General features: G+C 40.5%; 1 protein-coding gene across 3 annotated transcripts in view; it reads left to right on the top strand.

Annotated features, from left to right (window-relative positions):
- The window catches only part of cadm2a (cell adhesion molecule 2a), a 154098-nt gene extending 146310 nt beyond the window's left edge, over window positions 1-7788 (top strand). For all 3 annotated transcript variants that reach the window (XM_086131074.1, XM_086131075.1, XM_086131073.1), the window contains 2 exons: window positions 5344-5466; window positions 5794-7788. In XM_086131074.1, the coding sequence (XP_085987200.1) occupies window positions 5344-5466; window positions 5794-5912 (242 nt within the window). In that variant the 3' untranslated portion in view covers window positions 5913-7788. The remainder of the gene's footprint in view (window positions 1-5343; window positions 5467-5793) is intronic.
- Window positions 7789-24067: the final 16279 nt, after the last annotated feature.

Below are 24067 nucleotides of genomic sequence, written 5' to 3'. Positions count from 1 at the left end.
CCTAAAAACGCCTTACTGTACTATGTCGTTTTTTTCATCAAAAATGCCTTACTATACATGGTCGCAAACATTGTCATGAGAGAAAGACTTACTATATGTGCAACCTCTGTGGATGAAGGCCCCGACTTGGATTCGAACCGGCATCTTCTCACTGTTAAACTGACGCCCTAACCAGTGGACCACGGTGACTGTGCTTTCCCAAGCTCATAAGTACAACCCAAAAAGGCCTTTACATACCTGGTCGTTCAAAAAAAAAGCTTGATGTGCAAACTCTCCAAATGATGGCGGAGACCTGGATTCGAACCAGCATCTTCTCACTGTTAAACTGACGCCCTAACCAGTGGACCACGGTGACTGTGCTTTCCCAAGCTCATAAGTACAACCCAAAAAGGCCTTTACATACCTGGTCGTTCAAAAAAAAAGCTTGATGTGCAAACTCTGCAAATGATGGCAAAGACCTGGATTCGAACCGGCATCTTCTCAGTGTTATACTGACGCCCTAACCAGTGGACCACGGTGGGTGTGCTTTCCCAAGCTCATAAGTAATATAATAATAATAGATTTTATTTATAAGCGCCTTTCAAGACACCCAAGGACCAACCCAAAAAGGCCTATACATACTGTACCTGGTCTCTCAAAAAAGGCTCGACATACAAATGATGGCAGAGACCTGGGATTGAACCTTGCACCTCTGTGTTGGTAAGCCAAAGAACTTACCAGTCAACTACAGCGGCGCGGCTCTCCTGAAATCATAAGTGACCACCCAAAAAGGTCTTGATATACAGTACACAGTCGCTGCTTCGAAGTAACAACCCAAAAAGTTCTATATCAGTATGAGGTCGTTTTTTTCAGGTAAAAATGCCTTACTATACATGGTCGTTTTTGGGCTAAAAATTTCGGCTGAAAACGCCTTACTATTCATGGTCATTTTTTTCGGCTAATATCGCCTTACTATATATGGTCAATTTTTTTCGGCTAAAAACGCCTTACTAAACATGGCCGTTTTTTGTTTTTCAGCTAAAAACGCCTTACTATACATGGTCATTTTATTTTTGCTAAAAAAGCTTTACTATACATGGTGGGGGGGTTTTTGTCAAAAAACGCCATACAAACATGGTCGTTTTTTTCATCAAAAAAATGCCTTACTATACCATGGTTGTTTTTTTTGTCTAAAAACGCCTTACTATACATAGTGGGTTTTTTTGGGCTAAAATTTTCAGTTAAAAACGCCTTCGTATACATGGTCGTTTTTTTCATACAAAAACGCCTTACTATACATGGTCGTTTTTTTCGTCAAAAAACGCCTTACTATACATGGTCGTTTTTTTTGGGCTAAAAATTTCGGCCAAAAACGGCTTACTATATATACATGGTCGTTTTTTTTCGTCAAAAAACGCCTTACTATACATGGTTGATTTTTTCCGCTAAAATCGCCTTACTATACATGGTGGGGTTTTTTGGGCTAAAAATTTCGGCCAAAAACGCCTTACTATATACATGGTCGTTTTTTTCGGATAAAAACTCCTTACTATACATGGTCGTTTTGTTTTTTTTCGTCAAAAAACGGCATACTATACATGGTCGTTTTTTTTCGTCCAAAAACGCCTTAGTATACATGGTTATTTTTTTCATAAAAAATGCCTTACTATACATGGCATTTTTTTTCCCCTAAAATGCCATGGTCGTTTTTTTCAGCTAAAAATTTCGGCTAAAAATGCCTTACTATACATGGTCTTTTTTTTTTTTCGTTAAAAACGCCTTACTATCCATGGTCGTTTTTTTGGTCAAAAAACGCCTTACTACACATGGTGGGTTTTTTTGGGCTAAAATTTTGAGTTAAAAACGCCTTATTAAACATGGTCGTTTTTTTCGTCAAAAAACGCCTTACTATACATGGTCGTTTTTTTTTCATCTAAAAACGCCATACTATACATGGTCGTTTTTTTTCGTCAAAAAACGCCTTACTATACATGGTGGGTTTTTTTGGGCTAAAATTTTCAGTTAAAATCGCCTTATTAAACATGGTCATTTTTTTCGTCAAAAAAACGCCTTACTATACATGGTCGTTTTTTTCATCAAAAAACGCCTTACTATACATGGTCGTTTTTTTCGTCAAAAAACGCCTTAGTATACATGGTCATTTTTTTCGGCTAAAAACGCCTTACTATTCATGGTCGTTTTTTTCGTCTAAAAACGCCTTACTATACATGGTGGTTTTTTTGGGCTAAAAATTTCGGCCAAAAACGGCTTACTATACATGGTCGGTTTTTTTCATCAAAAAACGCCTTCGTATACATGGTCGTTTTTTTCATTTAAAAAACGGCTTACTATACATGGTCGTTTTTTTCCGCTAAAATCGCCTTACTATACATGGTCGGTTTTTTTCATCAAAAAACGCCTTCGTATACATGGTCGTTTTTTTTCATTTAAAAAACCGCTTACTATACATGGTCGTTTTTTTTGGGCTAAAAATTTCGGCCAAAAACGGCTTATATAGATGGTCTTTTTTTTCGGCTAAAAACGCCTTACTATACATGGTCATTTTTTGGGGCTAAAAATTTCGGCCAAAAACGGCTTACTATACATGGTCGGTTTTTTTCGTCAAAAAACGCCTTCGTATACATGGTCGTTTTCTTCATTTAAAAACGGCTTAATATACATGGTCGTTTTTTTCGGCTAAAAACGCCTTACTATACATGGTGGTTTTTTTCGTCAAAAAACGCCTTACTATACATGGTGGGGTTTTTTGGCTAAAATTTTCAGCTAAAAACGCCTTATTAAACATGGTCGTTTTTTTGGGCTAAAAATTTCGGCCAAAAACGGCTTACTATACATGGTCGTTTTTTTCGGCTAAAAACACCTTACTATACATGGTCGTTTTTGGGGCTAAAACTTTCGGCCAAAAACGGCTTACTATACATGGTCGTTTTTTTCGTCAAAAAACGCCATACTATACATGGTCGTTTTTTTTTCGTCAAAAAACGCCTTAGTATACATGGTCGTTTTTTTCATTAAAAAACGCCTTACTATACATGGTCATTTTTTTCGGCTAAAAACACCTTACTATTCATGGTCGTTTTTTTTGGGCTAAAAATTTCGGCCAAAAACGGCTTACTATACATGGTCATTTTTTTCGGCTAAAAACGCCTTACTATACATGGTCGGTTTTTTTTCGGCTAAAAACGCCTTACTATACATGGTCGTTTTTTTGGGCTAAAAATTTCGGCCAAAAACGCCTTACTATACATGGTCGTTTTTTTCGTCAAAAAACGCCATACTATACATGGTCGTTTTTTTTCGTCCAAAAACTCCTTAGTATACATGGTTGTTTTATTCATAAAAAATGCCTTACTATACATGGTCGTTTTTTTCAGCTAAAAATTTCGGCTAAAAATGCCTTACTATACATGGTCGTTTTTTTTTTTTTTTCGTTAAAAACGCCTTACTATCCATGGTCGTTTTTTTTCGGCTAAAAATGCCTGACTATACATAGTCGTTTTTTCACACAAAAAACGCCTTACTATACATGGTCGTTTCTGTGGGCTAAAAACTTAGGCTAAAAATGCCTTACTATACATGGTGGTTTTTTGGGCTAAAATTTTCATCTGAAAACGCCTTACTATACATGGTCGTTTTTTTCTGGCTAAAAACGCCTTACTGTACATGGTCTTTTTTTTGGGGCTAAAATTTTCAGCTGAAAACGCCTTACTGTACATTGTCGTTTTTTTCTGCTAAAACGGCCTATCATGGTTGTTTTTTGGGGCTAAAAATGCCTGCATACATACTCTTCGCTCCTATTTCCCAAACAATCTTTAAAATAATTCAATGTCAAACCAAGAATCCTGTTGCTTTTGATTTCTATGTGACATAATATAGCCCAGGTCAACAAAAGCATATTGATGATTGTGACATTTTGCAGCTCCCTGGAATGGTCTCAAAGCGGAATTTTGATGCCCGGGATCAAATATGGAATATTGCATTCGGGCAATACATGTATTTTTAGGTGCGATATTCTCCACAGTGATTCAGCAGCTCCATGTTTTATATGCGTCAGGTGGCTTGACTCCAAGGCCACAGTGACATCCTCATGTCTGCGTGTGTCCGGGCGCTTAAAAAGTCCTCACTGTCGTGCCACTATGAGGTACAGAGACAGCCATGGGGGGAACATTGCTTCCTTTTTGCTTCACTGACCATGCAGAACTTGAGCACAGTGAAACCCTGCTAAGTGCCTGTGCGTATGTGTGTGTGTGCGTGTGGGTGTCGGTGTGTGTGTGTCATTGCGGGTGTTTGTTTGTCTGCTGGGAGGCGGCGAAGTGTGAAGGCCTGGTCATTCACACCATGGCCGGCTTATGGAGCACATGCGGGCCAGCTGTTCGATTGGGCCACATGGGAAGAGGACAAGAAAAGAAAAGCGGCACTGATATATGTTTACTGTCTACGAATATTTTTGAAAACACTGGGCCCCCCACCACCTCACCATGGGGAAAAAAATAATTTCTTCAGCCCATCGGCATGTGTGGTAATAATGTCAATCTACATTGTCATGATTTCTTACTGTCACTGAGGGCATGTTTATACTAAAAGCAACAGTTGGCACTATAGCTATCCATACAGGTAAAAATACAGAACCCTCACATACAATATTTACTGTTGGGTGTTCTCCTTTTTTTTTTTTGTGTTCAGCAACTTAAAGCCATATATCGGCAGACCAGCATAGAAACAACATTTTTTGACCCTTTGAATTTTTCTCCTCCGATAAATAGGCAAAAATATATTTTTCTTCTGGTTCCTGCATCGGTCCGGTGGTCGAATAGATAGCGCACTGACCTCGTAGTGCAGAGGTGCAGTGTTCGATTCCGCCCTCATGTTCTTCTAAAACACATCCACGCATTTTGGTCGACCACTTGTTTGAGGCGTGATAAATTTTGGTTGGTTTCACAGCTCCCTCATAAAGATCTTTTTGTCAATCCTCAATCTTTTTCACACCTCTACAATCACCCTTGTCATTTTTTTGGACTGCCTGTGTGATGATTTATTTAGCGTACCTTTGCAACTGCCAGTCTGGTTTGCATTTCGAGGACTCTTGTGACTCCATGGGTGGTTCCTGAATTATTCAACTACACTTTTTTTTCTGACTCCCTGTCGTCGTCTTTTCACCTTCATTTTGCCGCCCGAAACTCTCTCTCTCGCTGTCTCTGTCTCTCTGTCGTTTATTTTTCCCGGAGAGATTCTGTGAAAGGAGCGAGCACCTGAAGAAACCTGGAAAGAAAATCACTTCATTCTTTGTCACAGTGTTTGCTCTTTCTCTTTTCTGACAGTCGCGTCCTTCCTGTCTGTCCTCAGATCCCAACGCTCTGAACCATCATGGCACGGACCACGCTTTGATCGGGGGAGTGGTGGCTGTGGTGGTCTTCGTCACATTGTGTTTAATCATTGTTTTGGGAAGATACCTGGCCAGGCATAAAGGTAAAATCACCGTGGACCCTGCCGTGCATCTCTCAAAACTCACACGGGCCTCGACCCATCCCATTAGATGTTGCCAGACGTTGAGAGAAATTCTACATTCTTCCATCTCTTAGAGCAGCCTTGAATTGTTCTGCCTGTAACTGTACTGTACATCGCTGGCGTAAATAGATGAGCAAAATCGGTTGTACTTCCAAAACGTCCAGCTTTCTTCCGTTGCAACATTTGAAAATTAATAATATGAGGAGCGCTGAGCTGAAAAACATCCGACACGAGACAGTTGAGCGTTTGTTCACTTTGAAAGTGTTTTGTTTGCTTCCCTCCCCCCAGGAACGTATTTGACAAACGAGGCCAAAGGGGCGGACGACGCACCCGACGCCGACACGGCCATCATCAACGCTGAGGGCAACCACGCGCACGCCGAAGAAAAGAAGGAGTACTTCATCTAGACTGTAGAGGGCGCTCCCCTTGGCATCCGTCCCTCTTGTGTCTTCTCCACCCCCCCACCCCCCAACCACCCACCCCCTTCGTCTCCAACCGGCGATCGAGGCAGCGCACAGACAAAGAGGATCCCACTGTGTTTGCCCACCTTTTTGGCTTCATCTTTAAACCCAATCGTTCGGCGGCCATTTTGTGCAGGCATCGCTGCTGAAGTTCACTCGTGTTTTTGGCCCTCAACCCTGGAAATCTGTATATCGACCATGACTGCTTCTTACACCCCCTTCTTACACCTGAACACACCACCACGAGCACTCCCACTCGTTTTTGCTCGCACATCCCCCCCCCAATACACACACACACATACATACACACACACACACACACACACACACACAGCTCACATCAACACGGTGCCTAAAAATACAGACGCCATTGAACTCGTGTCAATGCCTTCATGTATCAGTCAGTAGCAATGTAAATGCTTTTGTAGATGGTCACCCAGATGGACCATCATCCCATTGCTTAGCTCACAGCATTGTCTTTTGATGATTATTTTATTTTTATTTTTATTTTTTTCAATGATGATCCGTGCTGTTTCGCGCCTTATACATATCTACCACACTCAATATCTTAGAAGATCCCTCCTTCTTTAAATAGACTTGTAATTAAAATGTCGAGCCGTGTAAGATAAGAAAGAAGGCTTTGTGCGGTGCTCGTGTAGCAAAGGTTGCTCAGATACGTGTGTAGTTCGTAGAGTGGGGCTGTTGTGTGCTACTGTTTTAGAGCTGAGAGTACACACCAAAAATTTGCTAGATGAGACATTTCATCCACTGAGAAGATTAGGACAGCATTTTCTAAATCTGCTATACCAATCTACTTTTTGTGTATATTCCTAAACTCGACGGCCTCTTTTGTTTTCCACGTGATGGCTTCGGGTCGACTAGCTGTATAAATTGTATTTAAGTTAGTAAAGTCATTTATGTCATAATGAGAAGGGGGAAAAAAATCCAGAGAAATATAAAATTAGAATATGGGTTGAAAAGAGTGCATTAGTTCCATGCTGTACAGGGATTTTGTGATCAATGCGTTTTATTTCTGTAAATTCTGTTTTGATGTGCACTAAAACAAGAGCAGGTGGAGTTTTTTTGGTTTTTATGGATCACGCAATTTAACTTTAAAAAGGTACGAAAAGTTCAAGGATGTTCGAAATGGAGTATTTTACATTAACAGCACCGAGGTGAGGTCCACCTTTGATGTGCAGTGACACTCGCGTCAATGGGAAGTATTCACATTTGGAACCCCCGCACTGAAAAAAATCAAATAAAAACCTCAAAATTGCAGTGCGTTGCTTTCCACCGAAAATCCAACTCACTTCTCTCTCCGTTTGTTTCATCGTGTCTCGCAATTAGCAAAGACATCCTCATTTCACTACAAAATCAACCCGTGTGTCACTGACATGACGCTCACTCGGTGGACATACATTAGTTCCTAAATTGTCAAAATTGATGGACAAAGCACAAGGTGGAGTCGGTGCCTTCCATTTCAAACTCATTTGCCTTGAGCGTGCTTCGTTTATTCAGATCGACAGTGGAAATCTTTGTTTCCAAATTGTGAAAACAAAGGGGAAAAAAATCTTAATATTTTTCTTTGAGTGGTTTTAAACTCCCTGCTGTGTACTGTGTCTGCTAAAACGTGTTTGATTGTGAAAATTGCCCTTGAATTCCAGCTCTCTTGTAATCTTTTTGTATATTAGCAACTTGATCAATTGTTTTTTTTGTTTGTTTTTTTTCATCGGTCATTGCACACATTTAACTAATTATGACGTTTTCTTTTGGCACAAGGCATGTAAATAATGTGTGGTAAACTAAAGTTGGTAAAAACACATCAGCATTTTTTTTTGGGCCTCCTTTTCCTATTTAAATTATTTGAAGAGGTATTTAAAACAACAAGAAGGATGTTTCCTAACTTTTATGAAGGATGGGCATTTGATCAAATTTCCTTGAATAACGATGTGGAAAATGTCAATCGATTTTTTTTCTCCTTTGAAGTCCTGTTTCAATACCAGTTGCGTATTTTGCAGTGTCAGGTTATAACTTGCCTCCCCCTTATAGCAGACACAATGTTTGTGCCCGACCTTTCATTGACAGCACCAGACAAAACATGTTACAAAAAGATTTCATCAAGACACGATTAACCATAATCAACTGATGAATCAAAAATCTATTCTACACATTCAACAAAACAAATTGATTGTTCCCATCCATGGATATGGAACTTATTAACGTAACAATTGTTTGAGATTGCAAAAAAATGGAGAACTTTCAATCATCCAAATTTTTGCCTGCCAGCAAGCCACCGGCTGACTTAGTCATGCCGTCTATTGTGTGAAAGACATTGAGCAAGCAGTATATTAATCGAGCAAGATGGAGGCAATTGTTACCAAGGGCAATGGAACAGTTGGCCCAGCTGTCTCCTATTTGGTGACCAATTTCCAGCATTATGCAAATATGGTCAGTAAGTAATGTCTTTGTCACTGAGTGAACTCAAACACTGCCACAGCGTCTCCTTGAGTGGAACATAGCAACACTCACGTTCTCAGTAACGCAGGCAGATGTTTGTGTTTGATTAGTCTGTAGCGACAAGGTTGGCTTAGTCGAAACGTCATCATTCTGCTGTGAATTTTAGTCAGGGGATTGGCTTCAGCTCACCCGCAACTCGAGTGAGGCTATTTGGTATAGAAAATGGATGGATTAAAACATGTTCTAACCACTTGTTAATCATAAAACGCGACAGATGTGAAACTTTGAGATCCATTAAAACATGAACCATTGCAAAACTCTATGCGAGTCTGTATTCGGAAAAGAAACCTTCAAGACCCTGTCAAGTGAATTTAAATATTTGTTTCTAAATACATGACACATCTGTGAAGATAATTGCTGACAACAGTGAAGAGACTGAGAACTATGTAGTACCAGGGATGGAGCTACTGTGCTAATCTATTATTTGCCGGATCAGTTTTCATGATTGTTGGGGCGTGGCTAAAACAGGATCACGTGACGCACCAAGGGGTCCCGCGTTTTTTGCCTTTGCCACCTGGCGCAGTTACAAATTACATAGTTATAATTACTTGGCCCATTTCCACCACTGCCGCATGCAGTTAGTTAGCTATCTCTGCCTACACCCTAAAAATACATCTTCCCTGGATGTTACAGTTTTCAGAATATCTCCATTGTCATTTTCTAAAATTCCCAAGTGAGCCGCTGACCCAGCAGACGAGCCCTGTGTCCGTCTGCCAGCCAAGTGGAACCCTGGTTAACTCACGAGCTAGCTAGCTATCGAGCTGGTTCGCGCACAAGCTAGCTGATGGCTAGCACTTCTTATCACGCAAGGAAAAGCCAGGCTAGTCAACCAATATTACAGTTGAGAAAATGTGAGGTTGTCGTGCTATTTTCCTTATTACAAGCCAGCGTATTATTTTCGAGCTCTTTAACAGTCCAGTTCCAACATACTGTGGCTTTCGAATGTTGGCAAAGAAAAAGGCACAGTTGTGTGTCAGTGATGGATTCAGAGCCACAAATGTCTCTTCTTCATTGCCTTCATCATCATGATACCACTTGCACGTGCGTAGCCATTTGTTGTGTTGAATGTTTTGGAGCCGGGCAGGATGAAGTGAGTCACAAGTTGGGAAACCTTCAATAAATCCGCTTTTATCGTTGCCTGCCGCTGCCGAAGCTTGTTGATTTAAAAGCGTCGAGTGTTTCTTTCAAATGTTTACACGGCGTTGCTATCGTGCACTTACAGGCTGTAGACGACGCATGTCGTGTTTGTAGAGGATTTTTTTTTTCTTTTTGGTGTTTGTATTCACTACATTTTTTTTGTATAACAAACATGTAACGTTTTACACCACAAATGGTCAAAATGGATTACATTTTTGAAAATGCAGATTCAAAACAAAGAAGCGTGCTGTTTTGTCCGAAATGAAAACACATCAATCGAAAATGTGAGCCTAACAGCATAATTGCCTAAATCAGTTTTAATTTACGGTCACAAAAAGTCTTACTCAAAATTGTTTTTCTTGGTTTGTGGAGGTTTTCCTTCATCCAAGTCTTGGTAATCCGCAACAGTTGAATCAAGGGGTGTTTTTTTGTTTTCCGAAAACTTTCAAAAATAAATTGGGCAGTTATGCTATTAGACTAACAATAAATAAGTGTGGCCTCAACTCATTTAAGTCATTCCACCTTTGTAGGTTTTTTTTGTGCTACTATCACATTTAAATAACAATTTCTGACATGGCTCGAATTTGCTTTTTCCATTTTTTCCCCCCCTCTCGAGTTGTCATTTCAACAGGCTGACTCACCCTGAATAATGAGTTCAAGTGCAGTTGTAACACATCTGGGCTCGGTTTTCTGAACCTTGTGGGGGGTTTTTTAAACGAAGCTTTAAACCTTTTTTTTACTTTCTCGCCATCCAATGCGTCATTTCCATGAGTCATCGCTGGCCTTGTATTGACCCGGGCAGCATGATGTTATTGGAGTCACGCCATCATGTCGTTCAAGGTCAAAGCTAACATCACTGTTGACTTTTCTTTCCTTTTTTTGGGGCACATGGATGCACATAAGGCTCTGAAATGTACTCATGTACTCAGACCTCCAAATCTGCATCGCACGGCCTTCTCAGATAGTCTTCATTGTTTTATTGACTTTAATTTTATGGTACTAACTTACGATCACACATTAAGGATATTTGTCTTTTTTAAATACTTTATTAGTTGTTGTTTTGCATCTCAGGAATATATTGCATTCATTTGTTTTTGTTTTTTGTTTAAATTAGGGACAGAGTGGGCCCTCTGTTACACAATGACAAAATCTCGCTTAATATTAATACAATAATTTACAAATGCTTCCTCTCGCTGACCCAAAGGAAGATGTCAAATGGAAAGAAGCTGAAAATAGCCACATTTCAACTCTCTTCACAATGTTGTTTAATTCCAGCTGTTGGTAAGTGCACATCTTGACGTCATTGAGTGTGTAGTTGTGCTGCGCTGTCACTCACTACGCTGCCAACACTAAAGGTGAGAGTTCCTGATACATGTTAGTGCAACTTCTTGGTGAAATCACATTTATGATTATTGATATTATATTGAGCAGTCATGATGGTGTCCTCGGCACCATGACCCAGGTGTGTTTTCTCCCATAGTCTGTGGGATTGATTTATTTAATTTAGAGGTTCCTTCTCATGTATGAAATTGAATTGTTGAATAAATAGTTGCCAAAATATCTGCCTGACACCTGATTTATTTTGTTTGGGGGGTTTTTTTTGGCGGCCCACAATGCGTCTCAGCAAATTGTTTGGATATTTGTCATTATATTAAAATAATAAAAAATAATCTTTGCTGGTTGTGTTTCGGTAAAAGAAAATATACAATGTTGGGGGAGGGGGAAGAAAGTTATCATTTTATATTTTTTAATGAATGTGCTGCTTCGAAGTTTTTTCATTTTGCGGTTTTGTTTTGTTTTTCACTGCATGTCAACGATGATTTTGAAGTTGGTGCAAGTCAAGGAAAGTTTTTTCACAAGCTTTCAGGGACCACATAAAATTGAATAGAGGGCCGACTGTAGCCCACGGGCCGCAGGTTTGATCAGTTGGCGTAGATGCTAAACGGCAGTAGTTTTGGTGTCCAAAAGGGAAGAAAAAAAGTTATTTGACGCCAGTTGGCCTGGCTTCATCTGACGTGATGGTATCCATAAGGTTAAACTTGCTAATTGCCAATGCCTATTATCGCGGAAATAACGCTCACTTATCTGTTGGGGGCTAATTTACTTCCTTGGCTACGTTTTCGAAGGTTTCCTCATGAAAGACACTCAAAGAAACCACATTTATGCATTCAAACTAATCACCTTGAATTTATCAGAAAAGAACATCTTGGCTGTCAAAACGGCGCAAGAAAAGGAAAGCCAAAGTTGCATGAAATAAAGAAGACGTCACAACGTGTCAGGCTTTCAACTCGCCAATTTGGTTTGCCTCTTTGTTGCAGCCAAACAACGAGGGGAGCGAAGAGGAATGTTGATTGATCATTTTGGCTTGGGAATTAAACACACACACACAAACTGAAGCTGCTGGCCGAGGAAGTACATGACAAGGCTAAACACGCTCGGGCAGATAAAGTCCAGATCCAACAATAGCGATAGCATAATCGGTCATCAGAGCAACAACAAAGCTGAGGTGTTTGCGTCATTTCATTGCCAAAAGGTTTGCAAATTAAGATGATAGAGCGCTTTGCTTGCCTCTCTGCGAAGCTTTGAGAACGAAACAATGGCGCGCCGGAGAGGCGCGTGTGCAAACACAGCTCATTAAGTGGCACTCCCAGCATGCAGCAGGCTCCAAACTGCCCATGCTGTCAAATCTTCCAGCTGCGAGAGATGAAGACGTTGACGCTCGCTATGCTAATATGTTCCTCTCCTGCATGGTGACGGTTCGCCTTTTCTCGACGTAATGCCGGGTTGCTGGAAATGGCTCATTTGGAGCTTACCAGGGCGAATTACGGTCAAACACATAACGCGGTTGACCAAAAAAATTAATTCCAAATCGTGAGATTAACTGGACAGATGAACGCAAAACTATTCAGCCAAATGCTGAATACCTCCAAATGCCACTCAAATGTTATTTTTCACCAAATCATTTCGCTTTTTTTATGTAAAGGTGATATTTCGAGGTAGTAAAATTCCAACTTCCGATTCACACCTTCATGGAATGCAGCGTTAGCCCGATAGTCAGAAACACCTCTTTGTAGGTCTTCTTTTTTTTTGGGTCAACACACCGCCACCAATGTTACACAGGCTCACATTCACCCCTTAACTCATCTTCCTCTTCTCTGCGGCATCCTCAGTTGTTTATCTTTCTAAACTTTGACCACAGAGGTGTGAGTCGACTTTGAAGTGTGTCGTATTTGTGCTGACCGTATGTGGCCAACGTACAAACACGCACACACAAACACGGGCAAGCACAGAAAGAAAGACCTGTTAGCTGTGCTTCCAGATGTCATCTGAACACTCTTTGATGCCAACAAGCGTCACTTTGAAGGAATTTTCTCCACTCGATCCCGGGGGGCACAGCAAGATCCTCACGCTGGAACTTTTGTAAAGTTCAGGTTAATACGATTTTTTTTTTCTTTTTTGGTCTGTCAAAGCATGTCAAGCAAATCAATATAGATTGCACATGACAGTGCTTTCATAGGATGAAAAAAATGTTATGGAATACATGCTTGATCTATAGTAGTGTATTGAAAACTAGAGCATAAAAACTGATAAATAAGAAAATTTGTTATTTGCCTTTTTTCATGGCCCTCAGCATTTAGCTGGTAAGTTATCAGGATCACAGCAGCTAACATGTTCGTCAGGGGACTGTGTATACTGCGTTTCAATTATTTTTCACATTTGTATGTTTTTCAAACTAACTTTTAAAAAAACGCAAATTTAATTTTGAAATGTATTTTTAACATTTTTCTCAAAATGTTTTTTTTAAATCTACCCAAAAATATAACAGCCCTCACCATTGTTTCCCAAAAAAAAGCCTTTTGTGGTTGATAAAAGACAATTACATTTTGTTGTCCTTGAAACAATTTTTTACAAGAAATAATTCTCTCTCCGACGTCACACAAGCTGCGTGAAGACTGAGCGTTCTTTTTCATCTGATCACTTGATGGAAATCTTCCTTTTTAGTGGCAGTGGCCTTGAAAACATTGACTACTCTTGACTTTTTTTTTCCTATATTCGTATGGCAGAAAACAGATTTTACCATTGGCAGCTTGGACACAAAACAGTCTTTCTCAGCTCAAAATGAAAAAGGGAAAAAAAAAATCTGGATGTCCATCCACATGCTTGCTCATTTTAAGCGACAGTGACTCATGATGGGAGCTTTATGGACCATCATCAGGCATTGGGGCACTTTTTGGGGCCACAGTTGCAGCGATCTTCCTCGTTTACGGCTCATATAGAGCTAATGTGAGATATAAAAGGTCTGTCCAGTCCATACTGAGACCTATTTGAGGGGACAGCTCATTAAAAGAGCGGAGTTTAATCACACTAATTAGGACAAAGCACATTCTGCCGGCATTTTGGTGTGTCGCTCTGACCACATTATCGAACAGAATTTTTGTTGCACTTGGAACAAAGAGGCGTGTCCAAATGCTGAGGTGTCAAAAGTATTAATGTTCATTACTCGAGCAGAGGTATGAGAGATTGGGATTTAAAAATACTTCAGCAAAAGTTTCAGTATCAACTGCAACTCTTTACTCAAATAAAAGTATAAAAGTAAAGGTTTGAGGTCCACAGATGACAAAACTTGCCAAAAAGAGATTTGTGTTACAAAGTTTGCATATAGTAGCCATAAAACTTTGACCGGTAGTGTTTTTTTTTGGGGGGGGGGGGGGGGGGGTTGTTTGATCAAATAATTGTTCAATTCATAATAATGACATTATAGGTTATATTTTAATGAATTGCTCAGTAAACAAAATAATAAATGGCAAAATGAGAAATGAAAGTGAAATTCACACAACCAAGGAAGAGGCTCTGCGTGGACTAAATGCTGGCTTCTTATTCAAGAGAACCCCGCTGAGGGAGCCAGTCGGCGGGGTCGTGTGCTTCTCCCCTGTTGCCATGGTGTTGGCAAAATCGAATGTTGTATCTTATCAATGTGCACAGTGACACCCCAGCAGGAAACCTGAGAGTTGACTTCTTTCACCAATATCCAACATGTCCACAAAGGTTCTTTTTTTTTTTCTTTCCCCCAGCAAGTAAACACACATTTGGTGGCAGAACTGCAAAATACAACAATCAAGTACACGTTAATATGATTAAAGTGAAACTAAGACATGTATACTGTGTTTTTGAAAGTCGTTCTGATATGTTCCAGAAAACAGGGAAAGGGAAGTCACATTATCATGAACTGTTACGCATTTCAAATAAAATGACCTTGACAAGACATTGCATGTAGCCAGTGGGTGGCTAGCTAGCTAACGAACCAAGGTTTATTGACAAATATAATGCTCTCCTATAACTGTAAAAAAAATGTTAAAAAGGTAACGAACCACCGTCAAATATGATAAAATAATAAATACTTTTCATAGTGAACGGTCTCATTCACACACACAAATTTAAAAGAAGTTAGCTTCAATATTGCATATAGCCAGTTGCCGACTAGCTCGCCAGCTAGATATGTTATTGATGTTTTATAATTTAATAATGATGCAACACAAATATGTGCTGTGAAATTTAATCTATATTCGTGTGTTCTTGTCACACAGGTGTTACAATAATTTAACCACTGTTAATATTGTTAGAAAACACTTTAATATCAACTCTCCGACAACTGATGATAGAACAGCTAGCCAGTTAGCTACGGTAGTTAAATTTATATTAATGAAGCCACAACACATGTGTGTCTTAATATTAATATGTTCAAACAATAAAAGAGATTTTAGTCTTAACTGTTGGCAAATTGTCTCTTTGCAAACAAAACCAACATGATCTAGTTACGCTAATCGGACATATTTTTTTTGTTTACGCTTTGAGGTTTGACATCATCAACTGCAAGCGGAACATTTGCAACGACGCCACTTCCTTGAGTGCAGCATTTAGTCTATTAATATTTCGTTGGGGGAGCGGAGGCTGTTGCGATGAGTCACGGCCATGATAGGGGCATACTGATTTTAGATAGCCTGCTAAAACTGACAAATGATGTGTGGGCAGAGCCAGAGGGCACGGAGGTAATTGTTCACACTGAATAATGTGAACATTAACGAGTTTGGCAAAAGCGCACCAAACGAGACGTTTCTGATGTCGGGTTTTAGCGTCGTATGGAAGAAGTTACGGTCACCTCTCCCTTTTCTTGAACCTTTTTGAGGGCGGATGGCTGAATTTAGTATGTCGTCTAATTTAGGGCTCTGGGCTTTTTTTTTTCTTCCCCCAAAAGGAGTGACTGCACCATTAAGGAAAGAGAAGCAGCCTAAGGGTAGGGTGACAGAGTTCACGGCAGAGAGGTAATTTATTTTTGATAGGACGCTTGAAATTTGGCCAATTAAAGATTGGTTGGATTTTAACCGAGAATGAATCGTTGAGAGGAAAAAAAAAAAGAGAAGTTCAATTACTTTGAATTGTAATGTTCTGTGGCATCATTTCTGCGTCATCCAGGTCATTTGTCGAACTAAATGGAGGACTCTGCTTGATTATGATTAAAGCACTTTAACATACAACAACACACTGGAGGTCATCAGTTTACGACGTTTCATTTCCTTTCTGTGGTGATGTATCCGTAATTAGTCACGTAATTTATACAAACAGTAAATCAGGAGTGTTTAATGTGACTTAAAATACTGCCTGCGTATTTCAAAAAGGTTTGAGCCCCATTTTGGATCATCTCGCAAGTCGACCGGCATCAACTTTGGAGGATCTTCTATCTAGCGTATGTTGTCATGACTGACATAATGACGTTCCAACTACAGGTTCATTTGATGCAACACTGAAAAAAGGCGATATGGCGTTAAAACCTCATAGCAATTTTGCACATAAATTGGATCTGCTTGACAAGACTGACGTAAGAATATAACATGAATGTATGCTGCTACGACATGTAATTAAAGTCACGCGCGCACAAAAATATGCAAATGATCGTTTAAAGCACCGCAAGTGCAATTTAAACCCACGCGGCAGGAAATTAAATGTGCTTTTACAATGGCTGTGCATTTTTGGAACCTCACTAACTCTTATTCTCCAAAATGAAGAGAATGACAGCCAATTAAAAGTGTTTTCCATCGAAACCATGCAGCGGGTCAGCAAAACATTTCCTGATAAAATTCTGAAGTCATCTTAATTAATCATATATGTGGGGTAATATTTGCTGAACTCTCTTCACACTAAGCGCAGTTTGGCAAATAGTGAACACTTAATCAAAAAAGAGGCGTAATTATAATAATAATAATAATAATATAATTATATGGTAAATTAAATAACTGTGTTCATGTCTTCTATGTTCCTCTCAGAGCAGCTTTTGAGAATGTTGTCAAAAACAGTTTTTCCACTTTTTGCACGCACGCGCGCACACACACACACACGAACACACAGAATCATTTTTGCTGAGCCATCTGGTGAAGGCTTTTACAGGCAGTTTAGTGGGACAGTGAGTGCAGACACAAGGAGGCAAGGGAGGTGAAAATGGGGACAAGTGCACTTTTAAGTCGTCAGAGAAAAAGGATAATGAGTCTGTGGTCACCTTGTCATGAACTTCATTACGCCTTATTACCGCCATCCATCCTCTGCTTTTATCACTTGAAGGCCCAGCAGATGACCAAACAGCAGTGTATATACATTATATATTGTAAATTTTCTACTATGAATTTTACATTCTCAGCCAATGTCTGTAAAAATTTGAGGTTCAATTTAAAAGTGGTAACCACAAAATGGAAACATGAAGACGCGATTGAAATGAAAGTTGCACAAAACTTCAACAAAAAAATTATTCGCAAATTTTTTTGTTTAAGTGTCCCACAAGATATCTTCCATGAAAAAAAATGACAAGGAGATGAGTTTGCAACCACAGTACAGCTACCAACTTAAGTTCTTCTGTTTCGAATACTGCAATTCTTTCTTCTTTGTATTTCTGGCCATTCTAGATGCCCCGTGGCATCATGCTGCCTCTCATGGCTCAGTTTTGGTACTACAAGACACGTCTGGTTTAGGGAGACGACACACACACACAGACTATAAGAGCAGTAAAAACAAACTTGCCCGTTGTGTCAATATTAAAAATCATGACATGTGTAACTAACACTTTCCACTGAAATATCTTCCTCATTCAAACTACTGATTAGGCAAAGTAATCCAATTAAAATCAGTGGAAAGTGATTATCGAGTTGTGCGGTGTACTCACACGTGAGTATCTTTATCATGAGGCAATTCAGTCGAGTCCACTTTGCCCTTCACCGATCATTGATAACGATGCTGTCGCCCGTCACTCACGACCCGGACTGATTCACCCTCTGCCCAGAAGCCCAATTTGCTCGCCACAAGAATCAGTCAGCGATGTTATCTGCGAGTCTCCTCCATTTGTCATTTCTGGCTCTACACCTTTGGATCCACCCCCGCCCCCCCCCTCCTGCCCCGCCCCCCACTGACACTCAGGAAATTCCTCCTGCATCACTCAGTCACTCTTTAGTATTTTTCAGAAGGACCTCACAAACGAATCAAGTTTGCTTGAGGAGCCTTTGCATATAGATCATATCCCCTTTCTGACAAGAAAAATGTCCACATGGTTCCGGCGTCAGGCCTCTCTCACTGATGTGATGAATGAGGCACATTTAGCTCCGGCAAACTTTGGAGACCAAAGCTGATAGGACTTGATTGATGGTCAAGTGGCTATGAGGCGGAAAACGATCAGACGGGGAGAATCTCCTCAACAGGCCTGAAGATTAAAAACAACACGGGTGCTTGAGTCAATCATCTTTCCCAGAGGTGAAAGAAGGGAGAAGACGATGGGAGTTACATCAAAAGTTGTGTACTTTCATCTAAAATCAGGAAATGGGCGCCTGCGGCGGATTTCCTCGCTGCATCGCTGTCAGGGCAATGAGATGACAGTGACGACACAGCCAGTCCCAGACGGCTGGAGTTTTAGAACCGCCTCCGAGATGGTTACTGTTTGGCCCCGAAAAAGTCTGATGGAAAAGCAACCATCCAGGGTCAAGCGAGGCAGTCTCGGTTGTAGTGGGAAAGCCGCATATGTTTGGGGATTACAATTAGGATGTCGGTGACCAAAATAAAATCACCACGTGATGTCATTTTGCGTCAGCGTGTTATTTCGGCGAACATGCTAGCTAATGATATTAATGAGCCTCAAGTAATGCTGGTTTGCTTGTGTTGAATAATCTTGCGGGATATAGTTGCTTACGTAACATGAATTCATGATTGTGTACATGCTAGATGCTTGATTGTTGATGTTTTGCTTTTTATAGTAATTATTTAATCACTTGTGGAGGTGTGGAGGACTGAAACTGAAACTTCCGATGTCATTTTTGGCCTCGGCTTTTTGCACTTCTCTAACATGTCATCCTAAGTCAATAAGATTCTTTCATTAACTTCCAGGGCCAGATGCTTTAAAGTCAATAGGATCTTGGATTTAATATAGAAGAATACTCCTGGGCTGTTGAATAATTTGAATTTTTGTTTTTTTAGTGCTTATCCTTTGAGTTAGTGACTGACTTTCCCTTGTGGGTGACTACAGTCATGTAAAGATCTAGCTAGCTAGGTAGCTAGCTAGCTATGCATGTACTGTACTGTATAACAAACATGTCATCTGTGTATGTGACTGATCACGTTCGAAAACTTTAGTATTCCCGATCATCTTATCCTCTGGTATGCATTTAAATTTTTATTTTGGGATTCTTTTTTTTCTTCAGTTACATCCTAGTCATAGTGGACTAAATGCTCCCATGTCTGGGAGCATTTGTTAACATATGTAGCAGATGCAAAACATAATCGGAAGTGCATCTTAATGTTAAACCTTCGGGTCATAGTAAGTGCCATTAAATGCAGTTAAAGCACATTGCAGCAAAACGTCCGCAAATGCTGACTACTCACTTTCAAGCAGGACTTACCGATCCAGAAGGATACTACGATAAACTGAACCGGAAAACTGGGCTTTATTATCATTATTCATGATAGGACAAAGGTTGTTATTATTTTGAAATGAATGGTAAATATCTTATCATGTTTAATTTATGATGATTACTCTCTGCCAGGTTAATCGTCCCCTCGTGGCTAAATATTTCAATAAATGAATGAATGAATTTATTGATTAATGAATCTTACAGAGTGACCGAATTTTTTTTTATTTGCTCTGTCAAAGTTGCACCCTGCTACACTGCGATGTCGATTTGAATTAGATTAAATGTTCAGTCCGACGTATAGGTGTGTTTAGCTGGTGCAAAAAATGTCACGCTTGAAGCCTTATCATTGATTTACAGTTAAATGGCACACTTGGAGAAGAAACAGTCCTTGCGCTGCCCTTCCATCGCCCACGTCTTGTCCAACAGATGTCTATCAAGCACGTCCTTGCCAAAGTCATCTCCTCTTGCCTGCCATCAGCAAACTAATGACTGTCTTGTCTGCAGGGCCTCACCTCTCTCCACATATGTCTGCACAGATCTCTATCTCCGTGGGCATGAAGGCATCTTAGCATGGCATGTTTTTTAATATCCCCGCCCAACCCCCATCCCCTTTGGCGGCCCCCTATAAATATTTATTAAAGATGTCCCATTAAGATGGGCCAAAGAGGAGCGCAAGTAAACACCTCTTTGTTTAACTTCACTAATACACTTGTAGTTGGAGGCCAAATGGCAATGTGGGTAAAGAAGCGGGCATGCTCCGGCATTATGGAGGAAGATTTCACTTGACACTTTTTTGCACTTAACCTGTCAAGGGCACGCCAAATTCATTTTTAGTTCTTTCTTTTTGATTGTTCACCTCCCCGTAACAATTCAAAGGAATCAGAATTTCACCAGACAAGTTTCATTTGAAGAAAATAGGCTAAATACAAACCGCAGATGCGCTATGAGCGAAATATGGCGCGCCGTGTCCCGACTTGGAGTTAGCTGAACACCGTAATTGTGATGCATGAGTTTTGAAGCGGCCATATGTTTGAATTAGTGTTAAGTCTGGCATCTGCTCTTGTTCGGATAGCTGGCGTTGTGGAAACGAATTTGGGGCACCTAAGATGGGGTTTGTGCGCAATCAAGTGATTAGTTAATCAACTAAGCGCCGACACTCAATCTGTCACTTTTCCCGGGCCGAGATGGCGCAATACTAGCAATGGCATGCACCGGAATTACGGCACAAACACACAAATACAGCATATATTCTTAAACATCAAAAATATTTTTTTTTAAAACAAAAAAAACTATTAATTATAGACAACATACAGATGTTTAATGTGGCCTTGGTTGGGCCTGAAAACTGACATTAAAAAAAACATCAAAATATTCAAATTGAATTGTATTTTATGTATGTATTTCAATTTTTGATGGAATCTTTTTCAGTGCCAGCTCATCTTTTGTGTTTGTTTAATTGCCACACATCGCACGCTTCAGACTATTCCTTTTAGAACAATTCTTCATATCAACATGCGAATTTTGTCCTGTGAAAGCCACAAAGCACCGACAAAAACTCTCTCCGTGTCATTGATGTTAAAGTTGCACAAAGGCCGAGGTCAGTCAAACTACAACAACACGCCGAGAGAGAAAAAAACACTTGCCTGATTGTGATGCAACGCAATACGCCTCATTTAGAGCGATGCACTCGCTGCCATTAAACGCCCCTCCTTCGATCAATCAGGTGGCAGGAAGCAAAGGAGACATAACACAACCTACTTTTTATGGCTTTTTTTAAAGGTGTGATGAGTGGCTGCCATTGTGCTTCAAGGGGAGAATATTTCAATTGTGATCAAGAAATATGCAATATGAAACGGTGTCTTACGCCAAATGAAAAGAAACTTGAATGGCACTCCAACACGATGAACTGTTACGCTACCTGCATATGCATGATTTTTGGTTCCCTCACAGGTTTTCCCTCCTTTTCAAATCAATGAGAAACTCAAGGGGGGAAAAATGATGAAAGACCCCGTAACATCAATTCACAGATTGGTGTCTAAACACAATTTATTTTTTGAGGAGAACTGATGTAAAGCTGCAAAGACTGAGAAATATGTAGGAGTGAATTGTGGAGGTCTAGCATTAAATTGTTTTTCGCTATTTCACTTTTCCTGATTAAGAACGCTTTAGAGTGCCACACTGTCCACCATGAGTGCCTGTCACACATAGACTAGCAGAAAAGCAAGACGTGGGAGGATTTTTTTCCTTTTTTTTTTTTTTTTTTTTTTTTTTAAGTCTGGCATGGTCGCTTTAAAGCGCCTCGTTGTCCTGGAATTGCTACAAACGTGCATGTTCCAATTCAAGACCAAATGTTTGAATTGTACTATCCTTACTATGCGGTATAACACAACGATCCTTAAAGTCAATTTAACTGCAATTATAATTGTATACAAATGAGGGGGTTTTTCCCGCCATTACAAAATGCGGTTCCAATCGCATCAAAAGCTCCCCAAATGGCAGGAATGACAATCAATGAAGATAGGTGTTGATCCTTAAACAACATTGGAATCAAATGTAGGCCCATTCAGTCTGTTTTACGAGCTTCCAACAACATGTTTTATTGGCCGCACTATAATGCAGTGTGCTATCACTGCGGGACAGCTGTGCACGCCGTGTTGACGGCGCATGCTAGCACAGTGACACTTTGCTAATTTCTCTGTCAAGCATGTTCGTTACCGCACTGGCGCAAACAACCCGGACACACACTCAGCCGTGCAACACATTACGGTAATGACAACATCGCTTATCTTGCAGAGTGTGGAGAGAAATGACTGGGGAAGGACACCTGGATAAATGTGTCCGTGCATGGATGTGTATATATGTCACCATTAAAGGAGCAGCAATTCATTGATTAATCAACAACTAATTGATGATCAAATTAATTGGCAGATCTTGTGATGGTGGGGCCAGTGGTTAACACATCGACCTCACAGTGCAGATGTCGTGGGTTCGATCCCGGCTGTGGCCTTCCTGTGTGGAGTTTGCATGTTCTCCCCATGCCTGCGTGGGTTTTCTCCGGGTACTCCGGTTTCCTCCCTCATTCCAAAAATGTCCATGGCAGGCTGATGGAATACTCTAAATTGTCCTTAGGTTTGAGTGTGAGCACGGATGGTTGTTCGACTCTGTGTGCCCTGCGATTGGCTGGCAACCAGTTCAGGGTGTCCCCCGCCTAGTGCCCGATGATGGCTGCGATAGGCTCCAGCACCCTCTTGACCCTAGTGAGGATAAAGCGGATCGGAAAATGGATGGATGGAGGTTCTGTGACATCGAAATATCCTAAAATCGTTGAAACATTTTTGGCACCGATCTATGTGTTGAGCAGTGATATCTTTGTCCATCCATTTTTTTCGAATACCCTTACCCTCAGACGAGTCGCAGTCGTGCTAAAGCCCATCTCAGCTGTCTCCGGGCAGTAGGTGGGGTACACAGTGAACTGGTTGCCTGTGCACATCGATCAACCATTTGCGCTCACAATCACGCCAAGGGACAATTTTGAGTGTTCCATTAATCTGCCTTGCATGGTTTTGGGATGTGGGAGGAAACCGGAGCACCCGGAGTTAAGGTTGGGAAGCCCTGCTATTCAAGAATTGATGAATGTAAATGACTTCCCTTTTCCACTTGTCGAAAAATGACATTACAATTGTTAAAATGAGTGTTTGTGCGAGGGCATCCTTGGCGAGAATTGAATGCGCTTTGCTCCAACAATACATTAAACATCCTTGAGAAGCTCCCCTGCTCACACAGTCAGACGCATTATACGGTTGATTTTAAGAGAGCGGCTGGCAGCAAGCAGCGGGACTCCACTTTGCAGCTTAAACACGAGCTCCTCAAACGGCGAGTCCAACTTTGTAATCTAATCACCGGCCAGTGTGCCAATGTGGTCCACAGGACAAGCCCCAGGACACTCCTGGGCATACAAGCAATTAATTACCTTAATTGCACGGTTAGCTTAATTGATTACCTTGTTATTTTTGCCGAGCAGCGATATGGTTCTCTCCATGACATTCACCTATAGGCAGATTCAGGTATCTCACTCAAAATGCTAATTGCTCTGCTCATTAACACGGAATTATTAGTCCCACTTCAAAAGCTTAATTAGCTGAAGGTATTGGCCATCAGCTGAACACACCCAAACCAGCACAAAGATGACACGGTGAAAAAAGTGAAACAACTGTCATTCATCAAAAGCGCTTTTTTTTTTTAACATTGGTTTAAATGCAAAATTATCGTTTCCAGTTCAAAACTTTCCCGCCCACTTTGCCTCAATTGTGACTAGTCAAAACAAATTGCACATATGCCAAAGTGGAGTTGCAGACATTTTTTTTCAACTACATAATAATACAGTTGATTTAAACTGTAACAATGATGATTGGTGGGGGGTCGGCTTGGTTCACAGTAAAAACATTTTGTAAGAGAAGCGGTGGAGTGCAAACGACGACAGAATGGCTGAGATTTGGCCTCGGACATCAG

This window comes from Hippocampus guttulatus, chromosome 15 (assembly GCF_054856545.1).
Source record: "Hippocampus guttulatus isolate MCC_2025c chromosome 15, RoL_Hgut_1.0, whole genome shotgun sequence".
Lineage (NCBI taxonomy): Eukaryota > Metazoa > Chordata > Actinopteri > Syngnathiformes > Syngnathidae > Hippocampus > Hippocampus guttulatus.
The sequence above is the reverse complement of the archived record's forward strand: the minus strand, read 5'-3'. Positions and strand labels throughout refer to the sequence as shown.